The sequence below is a fragment of the Odontesthes bonariensis genome, chromosome 17 (assembly GCF_027942865.1).
Source record: "Odontesthes bonariensis isolate fOdoBon6 chromosome 17, fOdoBon6.hap1, whole genome shotgun sequence".
NCBI lineage: Eukaryota > Metazoa > Chordata > Actinopteri > Atheriniformes > Atherinopsidae > Odontesthes > Odontesthes bonariensis.
In genome coordinates this window covers 19507521-19523533 of record NC_134522.1, presented here as the reverse complement: position 1 = coordinate 19523533, position 16013 = coordinate 19507521, and the positions used below count along the sequence as shown (strand labels likewise).

The window sequence follows — 16013 nt, the reverse complement described above, 5'->3', positions numbered from 1 at the left end:
TAAAATGATTAAGACATACTCACTCAACTAGTGCAGAAAAGTGTAGGCTACATATTTACCAATCTAATAAAGTCATACAGTATATATATTGCAGAGAACGATGAGTAGTTTTTTTTAACTTAAGTATAATTATTAAACACTTCTTCAGATATTTCGAATGATGTATTTCAAAAGAATGCTTTCCACCACTGACGACGCCTTTATATTCGGTGCGTAACGAGCGTGCGTCACAAATTGTGCTCAGTTCCTTCTCGGCAAGTTTGCATTTCGAGTTTCTGCCGTCGATCCGGGCAGCCAAAACATTTCGTTCTCTCGTGTTTTTCAGAGCTTCGCAAACATAGTGTGAAAACAAGAGGAACAACATCGAGAATAACCTGCGTCGTTGAAGAGCCTGGATAATGGATTTGCGGATTTTATTCCCTGCTCTCCTTCTTGTCCTCGGTTTGGCAACTGTTTTCGCCGACTCGACACCTGGCCAAGGTAGGAATGGGGACTGTGGTGGCAGGTGACGGGAAATAAATCACTTCTCCTTTTCCTTTGGGCGCATTTATCGACTTCAAGATTTTTTTTCTAGAAATGAAGGTGTAGGCTACTAAATCCTCATAGTTTTATTGTCTCTTATTTGACCCTGAATTGATTTACAGTTTCTCATTTGGCAGTTTTGCTCCGTAACTTTGTGTCTGAATTAATGGGACTGATAAAATACGAGGCAAATTTCTCATTTCTGCTTCTAAAGCTACGCATAAAAACAAAGTAAACATTATCTTGAACAATGAGCCTCTTCATGCCCCTCCTTATTCCCTTTGGGTATATAATTGTTTCAGAGTGAAAAGAGCAGAGGAAGCAGCAACAAACAAAATGACCACAAAAGAAGAGGGCTGTTTGTTTTACAGATAGAAATTGCTGCATTAACACAAACTCAGCTGTTTGCCTCCTGGAAGTAATATGACTGGTCCAGACTGTAAGTGTTTACTGTGCTCTGTCTCCATAGAAAACGTCCCAGGAGGATTAGCAGTGCTTACAAAAAAGTGCAAACCGAACACTCGCATACCCTCAAGTTTTCAGCTGATTTGTCCTATAGTAAAGTCACTTGTACTTTCCCTTAAGAAGGCAATGTGTTTGTATGTTTTAAGGAATCGTCTTAAATTAAATTGGTCCACTTTTTTCCCCTTATTGAACATACTTTTTTCCTACAGCGTGTGAGGAGAAAAATGTGACAAGCTGTGAGGAATGTCTGAGAAATGTGTCGGTAAGTCCAAGCAGAAAGCCTTTTATTTCTGCTCAGTTGATCTCATTCTGGTCTCATACAGTGTGTGTGTGTGTGTGTGTGTGTGTGTGTGTGTGTGTGTGTGAATGGAAAAAGTGGCCCTGGTGGAGGAAGTGTAGCTGCTGGCTTCTCCTCTGCCTCTACACCTGTTAGACTGGTTTGAGGAGTAACTGATCCGACATCCCCTCCCAACCTTCCCCCCCGTCTTGTATTGTCTGTTCATCATTCAGTTCATCTAACACTTGGCCTGAATATCTCAAATTTTGTTTCTTTTTGACAGTGCTTATGGTGCATCACAACTAAGTCATGTGTAACATATCCAGTGCGGACCATTCTTCCGCCCCATGCACTCTGCCCACTGAATGACGCCCGCTGGGGGCACTGCTGGAGTAAGAAACGCTTACACACTCACACATACACGCAGCTTATCGCACCATATATCCATGACAACTACGAGTCCTTCTATTGATTACTGCACTGAAGTGCAGTTTTGAAGTTCTGGTACTAACATCTGCATTTGATCAGTCTCTTTGACAAAACACTGTGTTCAAATGCACAGCTGAATCAAACTATGGTTAAAGTTAAAATTGACAGTTTAACTTGGACCGCTGTCTTTGAATACAAGCATGGGAGACGAATCGAGTTATTGACCAAAGTATGTCCCACACTGTAGACCGTGTGAGACAGTGTTCAAGTCATGTATACTGCAGAGGAACTGTGTCAGCTCTGTGGCTCTAATGTAGAGCGGCTAATCAGGATTGCTTTGTATCTTTGTACTTATCTTAAGCTAAACAAGTTAAACAAGCTTGCACTTAGCAATATTACATTTGTCCATTACACTGAAGTCCTAGTTCTGATTGAATTTAATATGTTGAATATTTAAATGACTGAATTATCTGTTTGATTTACTTTCCATATTTAGTTTTAAGGTGAGGACTGACTCGATTTACTGGCCCCAGTTTTTTAAAGGTTGACATATTTATATTATTTAAAAAAAAGAAAAACATAAAACGCATACCCTGACTCTTGCCTGCAACTCTCAATAGGATTGAATAGTATAAAGTGGATAGCCTATAGGAAATGGATGGATGGATTATCAAAAAAAACAACAATACTGGCTCGTATTAAATGACTTGTTTGCTGTGTTTTTTTTGTTTTTGTTTTAAAGTAAGCAATATAAACAAAAACCTTTTATTTGTTGGGTTTTACACCTCATTGTTACTGAATATATCTTCATCGTTGGCTCTGTTGCCTGCTGATTACTTCTGCCTCCTTTAATTTTAGAGAAATTTAAAGAATTTATCAAGAGGAACAGCCAACAAACGATTAACAATAAGATGAACATGTACTAATTTTAATCATGCTGCTGTCACTGTGTGGGCTGGTCATAATAACACCGTTACCTTTACACAAGTACGCTAGTACACGATTAGCTAAGTTTCTAGCACAAACATGTGAGCAAACTTATAAAAACTGTAGCCCTTTTCACATATGGGTTCTGACTTATGTCCCCATTTACCTGCTGCTGTTCTTCTTTGTTTCTTCACACATATCAGAGGCAGCTCAGCTCTGTATGAATACATGCAGCCAACCAGCTGAATCGGCTCAAAATATATAGCGACAACATAAGCTGTCTACAAAGTCGACAGCACAAGTTTTATATTTACAAGTGCAGAAAAAGTATTGAAAGTTCAGCACTAGATTCTAGTTTTTGCCTGTCCAAAATAGAAGCTGGCATCAGTAAAGAAAAAAAAAGTAATTGCTTTTTTTTTCTCTTTCTCTCATTTTGTGTCTTTGGTGCTGAATTAGTTATTTTTTTAATGTTGGGACAGGTAAAGGTAAAGTTCGTAGTTAGTTTGTGTGCGTCCAACAGCGCAGGGGGCTGCTTTCCCTTCTTTGTCTGTTGAATTTAGAGCAGACTAGACACTGAGGTGGTTTACGTCTTATCTAGTGGTACAAAGTTGTATTACAAGAAAATCTGGTTCGCCCCTACAGTTTCTCAGTGGGATATCTTGGCTCTTTTTTATATTTTAGATGGGGTTTTAATCTTTTTATAAAGAGCACCTTTAATGGGCTGGCTTCAGTCACATACCAGTCTTCACAGGAACTTCACTTTGTATAAAAGTCTCTCTCCTATTACATTAGTTTACCTTTGGTCTGTGGCTGTTTGTCATTGTTTGGGCTCATTCTAGACAATGGTGTGCTGTATAAACACGACTTTCAGCACAGATTCATGCACTTTTGGATGGGGCTACGGTTAAGAGTTCCCTGGGCTTTTTGATTAGACCACTGTTCTTGTAAAAGCATATACTGTATGCATCGGAGCCGAACTGAGTTATTAACTAAAATATGTCTCACACTGTGAACTGTGTGAGAAAACGTTAAACATTCGGACGCTTTTAATGTTCTAAAATGCATTAAGTATAGCCAAAATTTGCTGCGTAGACATTTTATTTATAAAAGTGGATAAAATCAGGATTTTAGTAGAGACGAGCAACAGTGTAGAAATGCTTTAAGTGACCGCTGATTCCACATTGCTGACTTGATGCGTGTAAGCACACACTGATGCAGGGCTGATTTCCCCTGTGTCTGGCATGTATGATTTACTAAAGACAAAAAGACCAATAAGCTGCAACCGATATGAGAAAGGCTATCTCTCATATCCACCATGGCTGATTAAACCACTGGGGGGGAAGAAGCCATTAGTGTGCATGAGACCAGCTAAAGTAGAACAGATTAGTCAGGTGAATGAATGCCAATCATTCCATGACTGTACTTCTGCAGCAACAGTATAATCCACTTCATGTTTTACCTGTTCTCACCAATAATATAAGTTTTGCATTTTCCAGCTGTTAAGTAGATTTTTTAGAAAGAATTAAAAGCTGTTGCTGCCATCGAGGCGAAGGCACAACAATTCTATCACTGTGACTGTTCAAAATGTTCCAAGTTTCTTTTGGATGTTAAGTAGCAAATATGGAAATGTTTTTATGTTCAATTTAATGCTCCCCTTGTATTCAATCATTTTATTTTTGAATGAACTAAGTAACACGAGTGTGGTATTTCTAACTTCCCTGAAGACATACATTTACAGCTCTCGAATGACTCTGAGAAAATGCACAGGAGGAAACTAAAATGAGAGCAATAAGAGGACATAGAACATGTTTTTGTATCTTGAAGGTCAATCTGTTTTTGGTCATTCCTGCATAACTTTGCCATTCTTTCTTTAGTGAACTTCCAGACGCTGATAATTACCTTGGCAGTGATTGGTGGAGTTATTATCATTGCTTTCTTGGTCTGTCTGTTCTGCTGCTGCAAATGTGAAAGGTTTGGGTAAGTGTCCAGTGTGCTTCTTCATTTGAAACATCTCATTTACAAGGAGCAAATGCACAGAATCACAAAAACACTTTTGCATATTGACTTTTTTTTTTAGTGTGTAGAATTTTTAACAGAATTTATTCCACATTACATAACATTACATTACGGTCATTTTGCAGACGCTTTTAACCAAAGCGACTTACAATAAGTGCGTTCAACATCGGTAGGCAAAAGAACTTCAGGTCACAAGAAATCATAAGTGCATTTCCTTCCAATACCAAACAGCTAAGAGCATAACTAGTGCTAGAGTAAGTGCGATAAGTCAGATACCTCAGCCTCTCACCAACTGCACACCAGTCACAGCGGGGTGGGGATGCAAACCCTGGTTTGGGTAGGGGGAGAAATAAAAGAGGTAAGAAAAGCAGGAATGGGATTCAAACCCTGGTTCAGGTAGGGGGTAATGAAAATATAGAGGGTGCCAGTGGTGGAGGAAACAATAAGTGCGTAAGGAACTAGGACAGAGGAGGGTAGTTTTCCTTGAAGAGGTGGGTTTTCAGCCTGCGGCGAAAGATGGGTAGCGACTCAGCTGTCCTGATATCAGTTGGGACTCAGGAGTAGTTGAAATAGTTTGAGATTGATCCTGATCCCATCTCAACCCCGTTCATGTCTGTTTCCAAATGCAGCTACAAACTACTTATTTCTTTGAGCTTGGGTGTGGTTAACATGTCAGCACTGGAGACACATGCTGTGCATTTCTTTTGGACCTCAATGAATCCTTGCTTAAAACTGATCTTGTGTTTGTGTGTTCAAGATCCAAAAGATTTGATGCAAAAATGCAGAAACAGGAGACTAAAACGAAAACCAAGCAGGAGGAAAGGTGAGAATTAAAATAGTTTAAAGTAACATAGAGTTTCTAACAAAGTTCATTGTTCTTTCGCGACTGCTTTTGATTTTTGCATGAATATAATTTACAAAGACATCTTTATATCTGTTCAATTTTGCTGCAAAAACATGGTAAATAAAGTACACCATTGTCTTTACTTTAACTTGACACACTCGTACAGTAGCACAACAATTAGAACTATGGGGCTTACATATGTGTACCGTGTTTAGCACCTGCGGCCCCTGTTGCATTGCCAGTCGTTATTTTTTTTTCCTTTCATGACATCATGCGGACGAGGGAAAAATGCACACGTCATATCAGCCAAAACGGGTTTGTGGCCACATGACTCCTGGAAGTGAGAAATATAAGTCTCAGTCTGACTCATGGGAGGATTTTTTTTTCTCTGCTTTATAGGAGGGCTGAGATGAAACAAAGACATCAGGAAATCAGGCAGAAATATGGTGAGCCTTGTTCATTGTTATCACACTTGCATATTCGTACATGCACGTGTGTACATGTGAGAGAATAAATAAATGCTACACAATGAGAAATGTTTTGTACACTTGACAAGGTTCAGTTCCTTAGAAAGGAATACTTTCATTAAAACATTGTGGGAAATGTGCTTATTTGCTTTCTTGCTTGGAGTTACATGAGAAAATAACTGTACTGTGTGGTGATACTGTGTTTGTATGGTAAATGCAACAATATACCTTGCAGGCAGGTATCTTCGTTTAATACGAGGACTTAAAGGGATAGTTCGCCTCTTTTGACATGAAGCTGTATGACATCCCATATTAGCAACATCGTTTATGAACATTGACTTACCCCCTGCTGCGTCCTGTGAGCCGAGTTCCAGCCTCGTTTTGGAGTTGACAAAGGTAGTCCGGCTAGTTGGCTGGGGCCACAAAAATAAAGCGTCTTGCTTCTCAAAACAATATGCGTTCAAAAGAGTAATACATTTGCATCACAAAATCGTTGTCCAGGAAAAAGTCAGACCTCACATCGCTTGGCGCTATTTTTGCCTCCCTTGATATCAATGCGTCCAGCCACCTAGCGATAGCCGCACCTGTTACGGTGTTTACCGCTCGGAAGCAGGGGACTGCTCGGTCTGCTCTTCGGTCTGCACAGTTTACATTGGATGCATTGATATCAAGGGAGGCAAAAATAGCGCCAAGCGATGTGAGGTCTGACTTTTTCCTGGACAACGATTTTGTGATGCAAATGTATCACTCTTTTGAACGCATATTGTTTTGAAAAGCAAAACGCTTTATTTTTGTGTCCCCAGCCAACTAGCCGGACTACCTTCGTCAACTCCAAAACGAGGCTGGAACTCGGCTCACAGGACGCAGCAGGGGGTAAGTCTATGTTCATAAATGATGTTGCTAATATGGGATGTCATACAGCTTCATGTCAAAAGAGGCGAACTATCCCTTTAAAACAAATTGTTGGGCTGACTCCATCTTCTCCAAGATTTTATATATAAATATATTTTTTCAAAATCACAAATACAAATTTCATGTATGAAACAAGATATACCAAACTACTTAATGACATTAACAGCTGCTTATAGGTGGATTTTCTTACCGTCAGACATAGTGATGGGGCTTCCAGAGCTCTGCACCAAGCTGTTGTGTCGGTGTACACCTTATGTGCAGCACGCAGCTGAACTTTTGAGTGCGAAGACAAATACCCGCATGATCAATAGAATTTAGGAAGAGATTATGTGGTTCTATTTGCGTCTCCTCCAAATTAAGGAGAGGAAAAAATAGAACTTTTTTTATTTTACTCCAACTTCCAAGGATGCAGAGCCCATTGAATGCAGCAGTAATCATGTTTTATCTAAAATGCCTTTGAAATTAGCAGTTTCCTCTTCTTTGCAGTCTTTATACTAAGCTAACCATCTCTTGATGGTGTTGATCCTTTAATCTAATTCTAAGCAAGAAAACCAGTATGTACATATCTCAAAATGTCTAACTAATCATTTAAATTCTGCAAATTTGTCTTACTTATTGTTTTATTTTTCTAGGTCTGGGTGGGCAAAATCCATACTCCAAATTTGCATGAGATTGATGACCTGAGATTTTACTTCATGGACACAGCTGATAAACCGCAGCCTGTCTTTTGGTTGTGAGAATATATAGGACCTAATAATAAATGTAAACTGTAACTATGGAAATCTCTAGCAAGTGATAGTAGTTGTGTAGAGGCAGCCTCCAGCATCATACAGCCGATGAACATGTCCATTCAAAGAATGCTGCACTGTCATAACCCAAGAGGCTGGAACCAGAAACTGCAGTGTTCTTCAAAATGATCATATGGCTCCTATAGCATCAATCTACTTGTGCTATTTATTTGTCTTTTAGTTTATTTGCACGGAATTGGTAGATGTCAGTTTAGGATCTGAAAAATTCTTGAAAATCTGTTGTAACTAAACATTCTCATATTGCTTTTGCTGCTGAGTTGCAGCTGATTTTAGAGGGGTTCAATGCTTCTTTTTCGTAATTTGTGTGATTGTTCTTGTTTCAAACTTCTAAAGCCAGTTTTTATTGAAGCATTTTCATCTAACGGCAATGACTTTTTAACACGTAGCTGCAGAATATGTTCATACCTTAATATGAAGGCTTCATCCGTGATTGTTACATAATCATAAATAACTTTAGCCTAATTGTATTGGATATGTATCCTGTGAAGACTCATAACGAATAAAAGATTTTAGACCGATTCTATATATCTGTTGTGTCCTGTAGTGTACTTTTTTTGAATCTCCTCATTTCGGTTGCACACTGCGTTACGCTCCACCCATTGTGAGGGAAACTGCAGTACTCAGAATTTCTTCTATTGCCACACGAATACAACCCTTTAAGACGATCCAGGAAGTTACTGAAGCTCAAATCCAAATCTTTAACATTGCAAAAGTGACTTTCGAATTACTCTGAGGACCATATTTATATATGGAGAATCATTAAACAACTATTACAGTGCAGAGGGTTGTTCTCCTAACTCACCTGCTTACTCTACATTTTTAGATTTTGTTGAATGAATATTTTAAAACGCCTAAAAAGATTTCCTAATAGGATTTTGGGTCTTTTACATACATTACCACACTTCTTTCAAAACACTGGCAAAAACCTCAATTGATGAGCAATGTCCTAAATATAAAAGTTATTTTTGAACACCACTGGTTGTGTCTTTGCCGTAGCCATATCTCTAAGCACCTGACACCTCATATTTTCTGGACGTTCCAGTTAGGTTGCTGTTCAAGAATTCTGCTCCACTGGAGGAAAATGGGTTTCTGGCAGCTATGTGTTATGCAAAAATGTATTTTGTGGTTACATTTTAATAGCTTTGCTATTCAAGCATCTGTCTCAAAGGTATTTAATCATTTTTTGGTCATTTCAGGGTTAGGCAGCACTTGAGTTTTACCTGAAGAAATAAAGCGTTGAAATACCTATTGAAAACTTAAAGGTGCAATACACAATCTTAAAACACTACTAGTTATTATACAAGTAGAGCAGTATCTCACAGCTTGAGTCAAAACTGATGGTGAAACCGAACCTTAAGCTCGTCATATAATTTGTAGAGCTGGGTGCTATCACTCTTTAAAGGGAGGCTTTCGGAAAATCAGGTTGTTTGCTATTTGGTGATAAATTCAATGTGATGCTTATAAGATGAAGGTTTTTACCAAATCACACAATAATAAAATTATGAATATTATCAAATATTTAAAGATGTGATTGATTTTTGTTTTTTTTATAAATGGGAAACTTCTTATCAAGCACCTGAAATTATTATTCTAAAATATACCTTATACAGTAGCTGACTTGACCCACTTAAGTAGTAATCAATAAAAATACAGGGTTTTCATTTTTATGTGTTATCAAATATGACATGATTTACCACAATTTTTAAAACCAAAGCATTACACTTATTTGGTTGTGGGCAGTCCTTCAATCCAGCTATCAACACAAAACACAGCCCAATAGATATTATGGCTCTTTTGACCATATCAAGTCATGGCCTGGGCTTTATGATGGATGACAAAATACAGTTGTACAACCCTTTTTTTTTTTTTTGTCAGCAGAACATTACATATCCAGGTAATCCATTCTCTGGCACCTCAAAAATGTCTTAAAGTAACACCAGTGAAGTTAGGTTTTTTTTTTTTTGCTCTTTAGTTGCCCCTAGAGTTGAGGGATATAACACCACTGTCAAAACAGATCCCAGTGTGAGCCCTGCAAATGTATGGCCATACGCATGAAATTGTTGGCATGTTGTAGAGGTAACAAAGACACCATAAAAAGCCCACAAAAATATAAGTGACTTCAAAGCAAAAATAGTGTGGTGAACTGTGATATCTCAGCCCTCTCTAGAGCAGTTTCATGCCAGGATTGTTCATAACAAAAGTCGTATGCACACAATTTAAGGTTCATTATTTAGTATTTAGTATAATTTTGTCAAGATTTTACTTTGTGCTTCCTTTTTGGTCAAGTCTTTTTTTTTTTCATCCCATATGAATTTTCTTTAAGTTGACTATTACGTATCATTGAAATAACATCACTTTTTGAAAACCACCCAAATGTTGTTTTTTTTTTCACATAATGGCCCCAGACAGGCAAGAAAGAATACTTTGCTCAAAAAAGGCATGACAGAGGTTTCAGAATAGACAGGAACTGAGCTAGGTCTGTATCTCGGCCAAATTCAGATCACATTACTTGCTTCGTTGGCTGTCAACACACCCGGAGAAGTTTTAGGAGCTGGTTCGGAGGAACCTTTGATCCTCTGGAGCACAAGTTTGAGCGTGCCATTGTGCTGAAATAGATGTACCAATTCTCAGTCCAACTAGCCAAAAGCACACACCCCAAAACCGACCAAAAGTGGCAGCATTTATTAGATCAAACCTGGCTTATTAAAAATTGACCCTGAGCAAAGGTTAAGTATGCCAAAAATTCATGGTCGCATTCAGCCAATTGACCTGTAATCCAAAGGTATGTGAATCTAAGTTACATGTAGACCATTTGCTTTGAGATGCAGTCATGTGCTTTGACTTCTGTGAGTGTTAACTAAAGTGTCTATTGAATCCACATGCAGCGTTTTTGATCAATTATAGAGCCTTCAAAATGACCTGCGTTGCTTCCTCAGTTCGCGTGATCGAGTATTTTGCATAGATGCGCGCTCCCGCGTCCGCGCCCCCGCGACAGGAAACCCACGTGGATTTTTCAGACCAATCGCGTATTTGTAACAGCGGTCCTGTGCGCGTACCCGTAAGTGGGGGGGAGAAGAGAGGACAGAAGGCGGCAGGAGGACAAATAAAGCCCTGTAACTGAGTATTGTGAAACTCCCAACACAAAATACCGCAAAGATGTCGGAGGAAAAGCCAAAGGTAAGCTACTGACGCCTAAAGAGCTCTTTATTTGGTACGATGGCTGAGTCGGGCTCCTGTGAAACCGTTTCTCAGATGTGCAATCTTAAAATGGCCTGGTTTGCACGTTTCTCTAAATCGGCGCAATGTTTGTTTCGCAAATGAATGGGCTCCCGCACAACCGTGGCTAGCCTTGCATACGCTTACACTGCTCAGAGCTGATGGTATTTGGACATATGTTGTTCCGCTAAATCGTGTTGCAAAGGTAATGGGAAGAAACGTCAGTTGCACCATGATTGTCATTTGCGGTTTTTTTTTTCTCCCTTTGTCGAAACGGGACCACGCTATGTCCGCAACGCTGCAACTGCCGCAGTGGCAAAAGTGCGCAAATGGAGGTGACGCACTCGTTTTAAAACAATAGTGGCCGCACAATTTAGTCGTGTTTTTTTTATAAAGCCAATGCTCATTTGACCGCAGTACAACAAAACAAAGCTGTTCGCAACGTTAGCCGGCAGCGAAACTCTCCATCCGTCCTGAAGGGCTCGCGTGCCTGCCACTGTAGCCCGGAGCTAATCGTGCTAACTTTAGCATCTGGGACTGCCAGAAACAAACGGAACCCCCTAATGCTCTGTGACCTGATTAAGATTCAATACAACGTAATAATACTTTCTGCTTTTTCTCCTACCCATTTCCTTACGTTGTACTATGTAGTTTGAAGCATTTGCACATGGTCAACCAAATAAACGGCAAAATTTGTGGTAGATGAGGTTGTAACACAAAAAGTCAAAAATAGATTTATTCGATTGAAATGGACACATACGCATTGTTTGATTTAATAGTCATCTAAACTTAAGACCCTGTTTTTTTTTGTTGTTGTTGTTTTTTTTTTTTTTTTTTGTATCTGAATATCATTTGGTTTTTGGTAAAGTATTGAATATTTGTTCCAGCGTGTAATAGCAGGAAGCAACATTTTGGCAACAAATCAAAAAGATATGTTAACGAATTTACGTAATAACGTTAAAGCTTATATGTCTGTCGTGTTTGGGCCATAAAACTCAACCAGTATATTGTATTTTTCCTCCCAGTGCAAGTTGGCTTTGTTTAGAATATATTCTGAATAGGTTGGCATTTCTTTTTCAACATGTCAGTGTCTCATCTTGACTTCTTTGAAGTTACATTTTATGTCCCAAACTGTTCGTAACATTAAAGGACTCGACTGTAAGCTCCAGACTACGGTGTCTCATTTATTATTGGGTTATACTGTGTGCTGGTTTTCACAATATTAAACATGTTTGCCTCTGCAGGAGGGAGTAAAGACCGAGAATGATCACATCAACCTCAAGGTTGCAGGGCAAGATGGGTCAGTGGTCCAGTTCAAAATCAAAAGACACACGCCGCTCAGCAAACTAATGAAGGCGTATTGTGAACGACAGGTGAGCTGAAAGCCAGCCTGGGTGGCTTTTAAATTCCTCCAACACCATGTATTGTAGTACATTTTCAAGGCCTGCTGAATGGTTGCACTACTCGGTTTGTTGTTCTTGTACCAAAGGTTGTGTGCACATGGGTTCATCTTTTATTTCTCTTTGTCTTTAGGGTCTCTCAATAAGGCAGATCAGGTTCAGGTTTGATGGCCAGCCTATCAATGAGACGGATACACCCGCACAGGTATGATTATGTGCTAGTCAGCTTATCCTTGCCTTTAACCCTAATGAAAACGCCTTCCGATGCAGTAGCAACGGATTATAAAAGCCCTTCATTCAGTTTATGTAACACTGATTTCACAGTTTGATGACTCGCATTAAATCCCCTTCCGTTCTTCTGCTTTTCTCAGCTGGAGATGGAAGATGAAGACACCATAGATGTTTTCCAGCAGCAGACTGGGGGGCGCTGCTAAACCCTACCCACCTCATTGACGGCCACCTTCAGACCACACCCTCAACCACCTTCACTGTCTCTCCCTCCCCATCGCTCCCCTCAGCTTATTATTATTATTATTATTATTATTGTTATTATTATTTCCTCAGTTTAAAGATGTCCGTCATGATTTTTCGCCAGGCGTGTAGGGGGTGTAGGTAGCTGTTTATGTACCGTCTCAGTCAGGACTGAACTTCTGTGTGTGTCAACAGTCTTTCTGCCGGCCAATCGGGACAACCGTTTCCTCTTGGGGCCCCGCAGGCTGTAATTGGACCAACAGCTCATCGTCATCCACTCCTCCTGGTTTTTTTTCCCGCTACTTCTGGTTCACTGTCCGGTGAAAGTTTAGTATCGAGTAGGTTATCCATGGGCTTCATCCATCGGGGTGTGATGCTCTGCGAGTTTTTTGTCCAGGGTTCACAGTCGGTGGGCACGAAAATGTTTTGAAGTGGAAGCACTATCTGACCTTACTACACGCCTGCTTATCATTTCACGTTGCTTTCCTTTTTTGTTGTCTGAATCAAGACTCCTGTTTTTCCTGTCAAAAAATGTATTTTAATTGTCTTTGCATTTTAGGTGCTTATGCATTGTTTTTTGTACTTTTGCCTCTTATTTTAAAAACTAACACCCACAGGGCTTGTGGATTTAATTTCTTTCTTTCTGTACAGAAGTATTGGTATGGGTGTTAGATAAAAAAAGAAAAAAAAAAATTGTGGGGCTTGGACCAATAATCCAAAGACAAGAGCGTCAGCTTCATGTTTGATGTACATCTCTCTCGGAGCTAATTGCAAGTACAAAACTGTTGGACTTCAAGGTGTTTAAAAGCTGAATTGCATCAATGTATTTCGCTTCTTCTTCCACAGCTAGTAATTGAGAACGATTAATTGTGGGTATCCGTGGGGCATATAGCTACATGCACAAGCAGATAAAATCTTCATTTAGAGGACAAAGTTATAACATTAAGCTACATCCTTAGTTGGAGTGGTTGGGGGGGGGGGGTTGTAAGGATAGTCTTTTGATCAGAGTACATAACACATCCACTCTGTATATTTAATGATTGAATTGGCCAGTGACTTGTCCCTGAGAAGTTGTTGCTCAGCACTGTTTTGGGGTCAGCTGTCTCGCCTCTGTATTGTTGTTGCACAGGTGGACTGCTCAGCCAACTGCCTCTAGATGAGCTCCGAAGATGAGCAGCTCTGTTTGAGCAAGGATATCCAACAGAACCACACATCAGACACTTCTCACTGCTATTTCAGCTGCTGAGACATTTGTTGCCGGCGTGTGTATTTAAAATGTTTTGCTGCAGTGTTACAGTGGAGATATCTCAGATGTTTGAGTGTCTTTGCAATTTTATGGATCGAAGGGAGACGCATGTGTTTTGTTGCATATCAGGACAGCGTGGAAGATCAGCTAATGGGGGTCGGGAGACAAAGTGCTCTGTGCCCACAGGGCGTCATTCTTCATATGTGGGGTATCCGAGTTGGCTTTATTTCATCCTATACGGTCCGACACAAACTCGGATTTGTCAGTTTAGAGTAAAAGGTCTGTGGTTGAAACGACTAGTCGTTAATATTTTAAAAAAAAGAAAAGAGAAACAACAACAACAAAAAAACCCTGCGAAAATGGAAGCTTTTTTCGAGTGAGTTGGATCGTGATAGTTTGTCTTGAAGTTTGTTACGCTTATCAGAAAAAAGACTGCACCTTTCATTTCAGGTACCAGCTGATCAGTTGAGTGTTGTGGTAACTGGACAGGTTAAGAGCTGAATAAAGTCACACTTCCTAAACGGTGAATATGATCAATAAAGAAAACAGTTGTTTCACCTTACAGTGTCCTCAGCCATGTTGGGAAGGTGCAGTCCTTTTTCTGCTCGTATAGCAAACTATCTTCCATCCATGTTTTCCAGCTGTATTTTTGTATGCATTATATATAATAGTTGAGTCAATGCCAGTATCCAGACATTTTTTTTTTTTAATGAATACATACCTGCCGTCAGTCTTCGTTGTGCAGTTCACTTTGACCAGTGGGAAAGGCATTTTATCTGAGACCCCAGCTCCCATCCTTCCTCAGTCGTTGACAAACATCTTGTCAAACTTGTGTGGCACAGAGACGTGTTAAGTCTTTGCGCCACTTGCCTCTGCACGAAACAGTCACAGGTAATGATTGTGATTTCAGCTTTACTCCCACAAAATAAGAGCACAGTTTAAATGCCAACAAATCAGCCTTCCACCTGCATTGTAAGAACTGAGTTAGCTGGACAGCGGTCTTTGGCATTCAGCAGAACTACACTGTAATGTATGAAGAACGGGGTCCAGGTCTCGTCATGTTATGTTTCTCTACTGATTTGTACATTATTTGTGGTCTTTTACTACTGTATACAATAAATATAGTTTGGTACTCAGATTTGCGGCCATGTGCATCATAATTTTGTGTACTCAGAAGTGGGGAAACAAAGAAAATGTTCCAATGCTTTGGTGTTATTCTTGTTTTCAATGTCAACCTCACTGCAACCTTTTTGGATGTTACTGAACTATATTTAGTTGGCGTATGAATTATGTCATTTCAGCTCTTGCTGGGGCCGTGTCTTAGATGTATGCTCAAAAATAACATTGATGCTAAGGATGTTCATATGTTAAGTACTGACCAGTAGATGGCGCAACTGAGCCATGGAAATCCTTGGCCTTTGTGGTAAGGATTTAATTAATATAAGGACACGTGGAGCAGTTTACTCCCACACAAAACAAACTAATTCAGTATTTAGCATTAAACTAAACACTGTGGCTGCATATTTAACTATAAAACTATGTTTGCATCTTTTTATTCATCTTTGTTCCCATTCCTAATTAAAAAAAAAAAATCCTTGATCTCTGATAAAACTGCATGATTGAACTAAGTACAAATGGAACAGTGATAAGATTAGTCGTGGAACTGATGAGTCAAACCAGGAATAAGGAAAAGAGCGTGCGCACAATCTACATCAACTTTTCTGCAAACTAAAAAAGAACGTCCTGTCATAACCGGCAGGAAGAAAGATTGATGAATGGATAAAGAAAATGGCTCGGAGTCGATATCTTGTAACCTGATCTGTGTGTTGTCTGTGATCCAAATATGGATGTGAAGAAGAGAGCCGGAGAGCATTTGCCTTATAAATACGGTGGTTGGTGGGATTCTGAAAGCGATCTGGCACAAGCTGAAATGCCCCATCCCCTTGTGAAACCAAAGTCTATCAACTCTAGATAATTCCATAAATTTGTTGGGTAACACTACATCTGAAAGT

At 39.6% G+C, this 16013-nt stretch overlaps 2 protein-coding genes across 2 annotated transcripts; both read left to right on the top strand.

Moving 5' to 3' along the window:
• Positions 1-242: 242 nt before the first annotated feature.
• pttg1ipa (PTTG1 interacting protein a) lies at positions 243-8193 on the top strand. The gene is made up of 7 exons (XM_075447988.1): positions 243-480; positions 1197-1249; positions 1548-1656; positions 4495-4597; positions 5394-5459; positions 5880-5926; positions 7492-8193. The coding sequence occupies exons 1-7, from the start codon at positions 399-401 to the stop codon at positions 7527-7529; spliced, it is 498 nt and encodes a 165-aa protein (XP_075304103.1). The 5' UTR covers positions 243-398; the 3' UTR covers positions 7530-8193.
• Positions 8194-10699: 2506 nt separating this feature from the next.
• sumo3a (small ubiquitin like modifier 3a) lies at positions 10700-15139 on the top strand. The gene is made up of 4 exons (XM_075488112.1): positions 10700-10845; positions 12129-12257; positions 12418-12489; positions 12656-15139. Exons 1-4 carry the CDS (start codon positions 10825-10827, stop codon positions 12716-12718), a joined length of 285 nt encoding a protein of 94 aa, XP_075344227.1. The 5' UTR covers positions 10700-10824; the 3' UTR covers positions 12719-15139.
• The last annotated feature ends 874 nt before the right edge of the window (positions 15140-16013 follow it).